The 11,585-nt window shown below is 48.4% G+C and overlaps 1 protein-coding gene across 16 annotated transcripts in view; it reads right to left on the bottom strand.

Annotated features, from left to right (window-relative positions):
• MPHOSPH9 (M-phase phosphoprotein 9) overlaps positions 1 to 11,585 on the bottom strand; it is a 135,556-nt gene that overhangs the window by 24,980 nt on the left and 98,991 nt on the right. For 13 of the 16 annotated variants that reach the window (XR_015057571.1, XM_085878849.1, XM_085878851.1 and 10 more), the window contains 3 exons: positions 10,623 to 10,879; positions 10,339 to 10,371; positions 9,880 to 9,948 (listed from right to left, as the gene is read on the bottom strand). Coding sequence is in view for 14 of the 16 variants with exons in the window: in XM_085878849.1 (XP_085734975.1) it covers positions 9,880 to 9,948; positions 10,339 to 10,371; positions 10,623 to 10,879 (359 nt within the window). In the remaining 2 variants the exon portion in view is untranslated. The remainder of the gene's footprint in view (positions 1 to 9,879; positions 9,949 to 10,338; positions 10,372 to 10,622; positions 10,880 to 11,585) is intronic. The other 3 variants (XR_015057570.1, XM_085878856.1, XM_085878858.1) reach the window with 1 other exon arrangement.

Genomic DNA, 11,585 nt, shown 5'->3' with positions numbered 1-11,585 from the left:
CTCGAGGAAAGGGCGGAGGAATTGCTGGAAAAGTCAGAACAGTTCGAAGAACTGCAGGGAGAATTGAGGGAGGAAGGAGAAAGGAAAACAAAGCTCGAAAAGGAAAAACGCGAACAAGATGGGGAATTGGAACTACTGAAGCGAGAGGTAAGGGCAAGCCAGTTTAAAAGAGAAATCCTGGAAGGGGAGATTAGAATGGGAAAGGAATGGCAGAAAAAACTAAATGAATACAGTAAAAAAAGGGACGAATTGAGGAGGGAAGCGGTGGAAAGAAGAGATGAAATGAGTGAAGAAGCACGCAAATTGAGAAAGGAATTGGAAACAAAAACTTCTGAGATACTGAAACACGAAAACAAAGAAAGAGGATTACAAGACGAACTGAGGATGTTAAAAGAGGAAAGGAAGAGAACAGAGAATGAAACGTTAAGGAACCACACTGAGCAGATTGAACAATTAGAAGCCAAAGCAAAGTCGGAGTGTGCAGAGATGAGAAAGGAATTGGAAAAGAAAGTTTCTGAGTTACAGAAACACCAGAACAAAGAGAGGGAACTACAAAACGAACTGAGAGTGTTAAAAGAGGAAAGGAAGAGAACGGAAAATGAAACTTTAAGAAACCACACTGTACAGATCGAACAGCTGGAAGCGAAGGCCAGATTAAAGAACGAGGAACAAGAGAGACAGTGGAATAAAAAACTGAAAGAGTATGAATTTGAAACTGAACGACAAAAGGAAAAAAATAGGTTGGAATACGAGGAGAAGTTGAAGGAGCAAGGAATGAAGCAGGAAGGAGAAATCAGGAGATTGAAGGACACAAGGAGATTGGAGAGGGAAGAACGAGAGGAACAATGGAATAGAAAACAAAAAGAACATGAATCTGAGGTTGACCAATTGAAAGAAAAGCTGAGGCTGGAGTACGAGGAGATAGACAAAGAACAGCGAATGAAACACAAAATGGAGATGAACCAAATGAAGAAAACCATGAAACTGGATAAGGAAAGACAGGAGAGGAAACGAGGAAGAGTAATTAGACAGCAGCAAATGAAACACAAAAAGGAGATTAACCAAATGAAGAAAACCATGAAACTGGAGAAGGAAGGATAGGAGAGGAAACGAGGAAGAGTAGTGAGAGAACAGCGAATGAAACACAGGAAGGAAATAAGCCAATTGAAAGAAACAATGAGATTGGAAAACAAAGAGCAGGAGGAACAGTGGGAGAGAAAACAACAACTATATGAGTGTGAAATTGAACAACTAAAACGGAGAGCGAGACTGGAGTCAACGGAGATCGAGGAGCTCCGGAGGGAGAACGAACAGCTAATGGGGCTCAGAGAGAAAGAACGACTCAGATGGGAAGGAAAAAGGAACCAGGAAGAGACAGAAATAAGGAACAAGGAGAGAAAATGTATAGAGACACGGGAGACAAGAGACGAGGTGAAAGGAATTGCGAGGGAGAGAAGAGAACAATTAAAACGTCCAGTGTGGATGAGGCACCGCGGTTGAGTGCCCCCGCGTGTGTGAGTGAGGGACGGTGTGTGGATGAGGCACCGCGGGTGAGTGCCCCCGCGTGTGTGAGTGAGGCACGGTGTGTGGATGAGGGACCGCGGGTGAGTGCCCCCGCATGCGTGAGTGAGCGGCTGTGTGGAAGGCCGCGAGTGAATGGAGCACCACGTGTGAGTGGTATGGGTTATGCAAGGGAGACCGTGTGTGTGAGAGAGCGGTATGTGAGGGAGATGTCGGTTGGCATGCGGGAGCACGCAGCCGCGTCTCCCGGGGTGAATGTGATGGAATGGAGTGTGAGCGTCGTAACACGCGGGAGTGCGTGTGTCGAATGGCGACGACGGCGACATGTGAAGAAAGAAAGCCGAGTAGCGGCTGTAGTTGTTTCGGGGACCGTGCCGGGTTCACCCAGCAGTGAGCACGAGGTCCGTGCTGTGCAACGCACGAGGCCCCCACGTGCTCGCTTGCGAGAGTGAAGTCCCGGTCCGGAAACGCACGCGGTGGATTTGCCGATCCCGCGGACGGACAAAGTTTAGGCAGGATTATGGATTTGGACCGGACGGGTTCTCCACGCGATCGTGTGTGTTAAGCTCCAACGGGCAAAGCACATGTGTTCGCGTGGGGAACCCCTCGAGACGTGGGGCTTGTGTTTTTTTTTATGCGCACGGTGACGTCATGGCTGCACGTGGGGTTGGAATCCGGCAGGAGGGGTATCCCTGCCGGATGGTACCGTCCAAGGAGGGACGAGGTACACGTGCAGCTGCATGACGTCACGGGCAGGTGCAAAGTGCGCGAGCTCTGAGTTGCCACGCTGGTGCTGCGGAATTAGAAAAAAAAAAAAAGGAAAAAAGCAAGCCTCACTTTCGGGTGCACAGGATTCCTGGGCAAGGGGTGGAAGACCCCCTTGACCTGGGCACAGGATGGAAACTAGTTAGGGGGAAGGGTTAGCTTAACTAGACCGACTTCATGGGGCAGGGGTAAGTCCTCATGGAGTCCGTGGAATGGATTAGTTAGAGGGATTGTAGCCAGATTTAGGTTGGGAAATAAAAGTTATTTTAGAGATTTGGAGACAGTGACAGACTTGTGAATGTGTATAGGGGACGTAGTTTAGCTACGTAGTGTTAAATGGAACGTGCTATAGTTTAAGGGACGACGTGGGAGCACGAGTTAGTTAGGGGTTGTAGTTAGAAGAATGGCAGAGTTCAGCGGTGAGTGTGTTAAAGAGTTGGTGAGTTATGAGGTGGAGACATGTTGAGTGAGTGAGGCCAGCGGGTCTGTGTGTGTGGAGTGAATGGGGAATGCATGGTGCGATGAGTGATTGGGGGGAGGAGTGACTCCCGCCCAAGGGACCCCCGGGGTCAGTGTAGAGTGAGTCAGGGGGGTTAGTCAAATTTACAAAATGGAGGTCGTTTTGTTGTTGGTGGGAGTGTAGGCTCGAAACCCGTTTGGAGGGGTGCAGGAGCCCTGTTGACGGGCTTGGGAGCGTGGCTGCGAAAGGTGAGTATCGCTGAGTGGGTACCCCGGGCACCAGGCTAGTCGGCCGTGGTAGGCCAAGGGCCCATGGGGGGCCGGGATAGCGTAGTGGGCACGGGTGCGCCTGCTTGGTGCGGGGGCCCGGGGCGCCATTAGCCGCGTGGGCAGTGTTGTGGGCACGGGTGACCCTCGGAAAGGGGCCTGGGAAGCCAGCCTGCCACGTGTGCGTTTCAGGGGAGGTGCCATGGGGGGCACTCCCCGGTGTTAGGGAGCTGGTAGGCTCGGAGGCAGTGTAGTGCCCAGGGGTGCCATCGTCGGAGAATCGGCAGAGGATCGTGCCTGCCAAAGGGAGCCACGTGTCCCAGCCATGAGACCGTGTGAGGGCACGGAGAGAAAATTGGGGGGCGAGGCCCGAAATTGTGAGGACACCAACACAGGCGACGGGAATCTGGGTTGTTAGAACCAATAGTTTAAGCGAGAGGCGCTTGTTGAAAGCCCCGGGGTAGTTTAACAGTTAAATGGTTAGGGTAGATTAGGAGATGTACCCCTCCGCACCATCCATCCCCTCGCTGTCATTGTGGGCCGCTGGACCCACTTTGGTTATAGATCGCCGAACTCTGGGGAGGCCATTCTGAGGCTTGAGTTGGGCCTCGACACAGGACGCTAGCTCTCCCTTGTTCCCCTCCGGGAAGGGAACGTAGGGGTTGGGAGTAGGCTAGGTGACAGGATAGGTTAGCCGAACAAGGACGATAAAGGGGGTTAGGGGACGATTTATAGTGGGGAAGTAAACATAAAAAAAAAAAGTTGGGGCTAAATTGGGGTTTGACAAATTAAGGGAGTGGGTATGTACAGTGACAGGCAAAGGCGATAGGTTGGGAGGGAGACAGGTAGGTAGGTCCGAGCCCGCCTTCCAAGTGGCCAGCACCACCGCACTCCCTCCACCAACCTCCACGGAACGGCAAAGGCTGGCCAACTTCATCGGCAGCTGTTGTTTTGCTGCGAGGCCTGTGCCGGCTGGATCGTCTGCAGCTGCTGTGCTGCAAGGCCTGTGCCGGCCCACTTCATCTGCCGGCTGGCTGTTTTTCTTCAAGGCCTGTGCCGGCCAGTTCATCTGCCGGCTGTGTTTGCCTGCAGCGGCCTTCTTCTGCGGGCTGTATTTGCCTGCTGCCTTTGCCATGCCATGCCCACTGCCCCTGCTCACCAGCCCCCGTTCAATTTTTGCTTTGCCCCCCCCTGTTCATTGCCATGTGCGCCAGGATCAAGGCAACAGTTTGCAAGCTGCAAGAACTGCCCTGTTGGCAGCTACAACACGGGCCTGCACTGGCGGCCCGTGCACCATGTTTGCGTTCATTGCGTGTGCCACTTGAGCTGGCACGGAGACGACGTTTGTGCAGCCCATGCACCGTTGTGGTTCACTGCGTTCAGTTCAAAAGGGAAGGCCTTGGACTGCGTGTGAGCAGCCAGCCACGTTCCCTGTCACCTGCATTGTTTGAGCCAGAGACTGCATGCGAGCAGCCTGGCTCCCTGCTAACTGCTTTCTTTTTGCAGAGCTCATTGATCCTGGGCCATGGTTTAGTGTAAAATTTGTAAGTTAAGGTTAAGATGTACTGTAAATATGAGTGCGCCCCCGGCATGTTTGTCTTAGCGCCGGCAATTTTATTTAAGTCGTCCGTGTGAGTGAGTTTGTTTAGGTAGTTACTCAGCCCTCAGGTTATTTATTTTGGGGACACGAATACCATGAATGTCGCACTGAGGGATCCGTAGGTAAAATGTACTAGGGGAAAACTACACATGATGGCACACGAAAATTTGACGACTCGGGACGAGTCTGTAAAAAGGGGAGGGATAGTGTTGTGGTTGACCAAATTCGCAAACCACCATTCAGGTCCCTTAGGTGAGATATCTCGGTAAGTATATGTGTAGTTAGGCCCAAACCCGTTGTCTAGAGGGAATAAATGTCATTCATGCGGGCTACGACTCTTCAGGATAGCCGTTTTTCTTTTACTATCTTTATTTTGGACCAGCCGCCATTATTACCACCACCAAACACATCTCAACAGCCATCACACAACAACCACCAACCACAACGCCGCTTCACCACAACCGCCACGACCTTTACCGTCACAACTCGCCACCGTCGCATCGCCACCATTCTCGCGCCACTTGTGGGCGCCGATACTGGACTCGTGTAGGGCGCGCACCGAGCAGCGTGTTCAAAAACATCACGGACTTTCCGCAGAAAACGGATCAAAAACGACTCATGCCCACTTTTGTTCCGTCCAATCGGTGAGCGAGGAGCGATTTGGCCCCGCCTCCAGGGCGTTGGAGGGCGGTCGCTATATGCAAATTCATGGATCAAAAAGCATTCACGCCCACTTTTCCTCGGGCCAATGGGGAGCCAGGTGAAGGGTCGGAGGCAAAGGGTCAAGGGTGAAAGAGCGAAGCCACGGGGCTTATAAAAACGACTGCGTTCGTCAGTCAAGAGAGTTGAGTTGGAAGTTGAGTTGAGTGTGCGGAGTTCAAGAGAGTCGTCGGTGGAGCTGGAAAGAAGTGGTACTAGTCGGAGTGAAGAGGACGGAGCTGTGGAGAGGTGACGGCGGCGAAGGCGGACGAGGGGGTGCTCGCGTCGGTGCCGGGAGCGGCACAGGGAGAGGCCAGCAACGCGACCGAGGTGGAGGAGGAGACGCTCGCCGCGGGACCCGAGACAGGGTTATATCCTCCTTCCCCCGAGCATCAGCAACCCCCTCCTGTTTCCCCCGCGCTGAGATAGTGCGACAAAGGGGGCCCCCTTCCCACCCCCTACCAGACACTGTCCGCGAGGCCCGCGGAGTTGAGGCACCACCGCCGCTCCGCGTCTCATCATCAGACGGGTAGGCCCGACACGGTCTCGGCCCCAGGCCCGCCTACCCCCCTCATCCTGGAGGGTGGTTCTCTTTTCTTTTGCTTTGGGAATATGTGTTGTCGGCGCCGTCTGTGAAGTAAAATTGTATAAGTGTTGCCGTGTGCCCGGTAGTCGGATAGATCTGCATTGTTGCATTTGCTTTTTGTTTAATATTGCATTGTCTTCTTCTTTTACATGTGCTTTTGGTGGAATTGTATATGTGTGCTTTCCGTTCATCGCGAAATAAATGTGCTTATTGTTGAACTGTTTTCCCGCTTCGCTTCGTCTTTTCTTTCATTGAATCTCCATCTTGCTTCACGTAAAGGGTTGGTCGTGGGCTAAAACGCCCGATAATTAATCGAACCGTCGAGGCCGACGAATAACACCGCTCGGTTATCCCGATAGTACGGAACGGGTCGCTTAAAGTGGCCCGTGTCCGAAGTCGACCTGCGGAGAGGTGCGATCGCCCGGTCTACCCTCCGTGTGGGTACTTAGGTAGGTCGAATTTGGCGAGCAACCCTATCCCACGCGGGGGCCGATTGGCACGATCGTGGTGAGACCGAAAGGTCCACCCGTGACTGGTTCCCGGCGTTAGTCCGAGAGGGTCACGACTGGATTGTCCGTCCGGTGGGCGACGTGCCACGATTCGAGTTACGTGGCCGTCCGCACGCCGGCGGGCGCGAATCCGCGACAATATATATATATATATATATATATATACACATATATGTATATATATATATATATATATATATATATATATATATATATATATATATATATATTGTTGCGGGCTGGGGATCGGGAGAGAAGACCGGGGGGGTGGGGGGGGGAACGGAGCTATGTCGGCTCCCACCAGACGCCACAGAATTGTAGGCCATCGCACACGGATAATTCCGTGACGCGGTGTGTCGCTTAACCTAACGTGGATGCCAAAAACAACCACATGACTTAGGGTCCTCCATCTAGTTAATCCGGTTGCCTAAAAATAACCACGTGATTTAATTACCGGGGAACACGCCCTCGGTACACCTTGTCTGAACCAGATCACTCTACCGGACCGGATTAATTTACCGGATCGGATGCAGCCGAGCCACACTGCCAAAGATGTACCGGCTAAAAGGAACGGATTGTTGGGAATAAAGTCCTGGCTAAGCTAGGATTCGGACCATACTGGATCAATGGAAGAAAAGACAAAAATGAGCAGGGAACATTTCTAATAATAATTTATTTGCAATGGGCGATGAAAGGTATGTGATACGATCAAGATTTATTGGGGTGTCTTGTACAGAGAGAGGTGTGGTGCAGCAATAATCAAGCAACTTATGAAAGCGGACACAAAGCAGACCTAACCCAAAAATAAAAATAATAATAATGATGTTCTGCAGGCTTACTTACATAGACAGGCGCCAGGACGCATGCACACACACACACAGACACACACACACACACACACACACACACACACACACACACACACACACACACACACACACACACACACACACACACACACACACACACACACACACACACACACACACACACACACACACACACACACACCCCAATGAAGAGGGATTGAGGAAAGACAGTAGATGAGTTGAGGCTACGGTCTCTCGGTACCTTTGTATAACTGATACGCAGTACCCGAACACGCTACCAATAAGCCTGGGGGGGAGTGCTCCGTGGCGCGGTACACCGCCCCGGTGTACCTTGCAAGAACCCCCGGGCCGTGCCCTGATGACCGACCGAGGGCAGTGTCGGTCTCGCATGCCCACTCGGGCACCCCCGACCAGTTCTGGCCAACGCGCCCAGTCCGTGTGCACCATGTGGCCCGAGCTGTACAACATGCCTCCACCCAATCGCAGCTTCTCTGGCCGTAGAGGCGAGAAGGTAAGATGTTATGGCGAACAGACAGTAAGATGTGTCCATTCGTGCCCAGCTCGATATGATAACAAAGTGTCGCAAGCGGCACGCGGGTCTGCCTTCGAGTACGTTCCATACAGTGCACGTTGAACCACCATTACGAACGTGGCCAGCGCTCGCATTTGCCCGATTCTGCTATCGTGTGTGTGGGGTGAAACCTGATCGATATAATTAGTCCAGAAATGGGTTGAAAGGAACGTGCCGCTTGCGCTTTGCACACTCGCATCCCGCCCAACGTGGCGTGGGGTTGCCTTTCTATTATCGGCCTCGGTACACGTTCCGTGCAGCATGGGCGTCGTGCTGGATGTGTTTCCTGTGTTGTGGAAATTACCGCTGCGAGTGCGTTTGGCAGGCTGTGTTTTGTACAGAGGGTTGTAGGTGTAGTGCCTGCTTGGCCTTTGCTGAGGACACATCTCACAGCGCGGGGCGCACGTGGCTCAGATTTACCTCAGGAATAATCAGAAAAGAAGGCTAGAAATGACATTACAAATGGAATGAAGAAGAAATGATGTAAGCAAACCAAGCAATGAGATCATCGCAACGCACGCCTGTTGCCCCGCGAGACAAAAGGGAAGGGACTATCAACATGTATAATAATGGAATAACTGTCTTGGGACCACGATCTGTTGTATGCATGCGGTTCCAAGAACCGCAACAATATATATATATATATATATATATATATATATATATATATATACATAAATATATATATATATATATAAATATATATATATATATATATATATATATATATATATATATATATATACCACAGACATATATGTTTATTTATATATGTATATGTATTTGTAAATATATATATATATATTTCCAAATACATATATAAATAAACATAAACGTATATAAATATATATAAACATACAAAAATATTTATATGCATACATAAATATATATATACATATGCATACACACATATATATATATATATATATATATATATATATATATATATATATATATATATATATATATATATACATACATATACATATACATATATACTGTACTTGTCAAAAAAAATTTTTTTGCCAAGTAACAAACAAACAGAAAGAGGTGAAAACAGAACCTCCTTTACTTTCAGTGGCGGAGGTAATTATGTCAATCAATTACGTACCTTTTAGACCTTTAGAACCCTTTAAGAATCATTTTAGACCCTTTGGACCTTTTAACACCCTTATGACCCTGTTTAGACCCATTGACCCTTTAAGCCTTTTTGACTATTTAAAGACCCTTTAAGCCCCTTCGACTCCTTAACACTTTTAGACCCTTTCGGCCACTTCGACCCCTTGACCAATTCGACCCTCTTGAGACACCTTAGACCTCTTTAGACTCCTTAGACCCTTTATACCACTAACTACTATTTGAACATACCGTTTATATCCCTGACACCTTTTAGACCCCTTGGACTCTTTAGACCTGTAGACCGCTTCAGAGCCTTTAAACTTCGTAAACCCTAACTACTATTGGAAAATGCCATTTAGACCCTTATAGACCGTTTGGACCATTTACACCCTTTACACCACTGCTTCCTCTTCCTCACATCTGCAAGGACGGGCTCAATGCTAGTTCTGAATAAAAATTTGCCTTGGCCGAGCTTTCAAAAAAAGAAAAGTTTATGATTCAACAAATCTCCAAAATGGAACCATTTCCTCACCACTGCCTCACCCCCCCCCCCCCCCCAACACACACCTCCACCCATTCTTGTTGAAATTAACATGTTCTCACTATAAAGGAGTGCATATCCCATTTGTAACAACTACAAAATGATCACATCAGAAGTAAACCAAGCTACTCCACATTCAGGAGCAAATTTACTGAAGTGTGCGAAAGTAATCTTTCAAGGTTCGCATACCTTTGGTATTATTGGCATGTTTGAAGAAAATGTTTGATGCTGATACTGATGAATGGAAGTTGCATGCGATTCTAAATGGGAACCTGAACTTTGTATCCCTCTACCTAAAAGTACATTGTGCACTGTAGCCCACTATACGCACCTCCACAAGGCTCACATTAAAATTTGTAAAATACCTTTTGTGTAGGTTAAACATCCGAGTCCAAATCAAACCCAGACATACCTGGTCCATGCGGACTTGACGTGTGGCCCGACCGGCAGCGGTCGGGATCCGGCTTAACGCAGACTCAATCTGAAATGAAAGAAGACAACAAGCTCTGGGAGAGATGGTTTAAATGCAACTGTCATTCATACTGTATGCAATAAACAGGGGAATATTCATCAACTCAGCTTGGGCAATGATTAGTACAGTTATTTCAGCATCTTGTGATTGAAACACAGATATGAAATGCTGCTTTATTAGCAAGATCAGATTACACTTGAAGTTGAGCACATTGAAACCCAGTAGAAACCTCATGGAAGCCATAATGCAAATAAATAAGCAGACACCGGATGAGTTACCTGATTAACTGCGTCATAAATTGATGACGGATGTATGTTGATAAAGTCCATTATTTATGCCCAATCCCTTACACTTTCAAAATCCATTCAATGGACTGAGTGTGAAGTTTATAACACTCACCTCATAACACCCCCTCCTCCACAATCTTCCCTCCTGGGGTATAATTATCAAAACAACTCAATAAACTCCAGTATTAATAATATATTCATGCCCTTATTATCATGCCATTCATGCCATGGGCGTGAATAATATATTCATGCCTATGCCCATAGGTTACCATGCCCTTATTATCAGAGACACTGTTCAAATAGTTCCTTGAATATGGTGATACCAGAGTGGAATATAGCCCCAGACTAATTGTAAGAGCAAGCAAACGTGTACTTACAACATGTGTGCAAACCCACCTGCCGTTTCTCCAGTGTCAATTCATCAAGTTTCCGATCCAACTGTCCCAGTGTCTGTCGGCGCTCCTGCACTGAGAATTCTGTCTCATAGGGGGCTGTCAGAGCGACTGATCGCACTGATCCCCAGCTTGCACGACTTGAACTCCCAGTATCCCATTGACTCTGCTTTGGTGGTGTACCTCCTCGTACTGACCCATTCACGTGGGAACGACCTTGGAGGCCATTTCCCTGTCCAGACAATGGGGGTGATGAAGGAGCTGCAAAGAAGGTGGGGAAACAAAGGAAACCAAAGCAGTCAATGGGATACCAGGAATAGGGAGTACAGTAAATTTACAAGAGGCATGAAACTCCACACAGAAGAGCTTGGAATACAGCACAAGGAGGGAAGGTTAGAGCAAACCTTCCCAATTTGTGCTGTATTCTGAATTGGTGGCAATCATCATTGTAATACAATGTTGTGTTCCCTGTGATCCTTCATTATATTTTTATAGTCCAACAAAAATAATAGCAAACTAGAAGGGCACTTGGTAGAGCACATACCTCCGCCACATAATGCCTGATCCACGAGAACATATCTGGCCCAATACATTTTTGAAATATCATTCTATATATCGTTTTTGGCCTTATCTTTCAATGGTGAAGAATCACTTAAAAAATTACAGTGGTCGTATCCGGATCCGGATCTTCACACACACCCAACCTGTCCACAAAATTTCATCCGAATCCATCCAAACTTTTTGAGATATCCCACACACAAACAAACAGGCAAACAAAGACAGAAAGGGGTGAAAAACATAACCTCCTTCACCTTCTGTAGGCCCCCTTCTGGTGGGTCTTGCGGGTGGTTACACCTAGTATTGAATCAAATGACCAGTGCTACTTCTGGAGGGTGGTTGCACCTACTATTGGTCAGGTCGCTCTGATGGTTACCATGCCCAAATAGTTGCTGCAGCTGACCAATAA

Source organism: Eptatretus burgeri, chromosome 4 (assembly GCF_056783735.1).
Source record: "Eptatretus burgeri isolate ZD-2024b chromosome 4, Ebu_testis_v1, whole genome shotgun sequence".
Lineage (NCBI taxonomy): Eukaryota > Metazoa > Chordata > Myxini > Myxiniformes > Myxinidae > Eptatretus > Eptatretus burgeri.
This window is presented reverse-complemented; position numbering and strand designations above follow the sequence as displayed.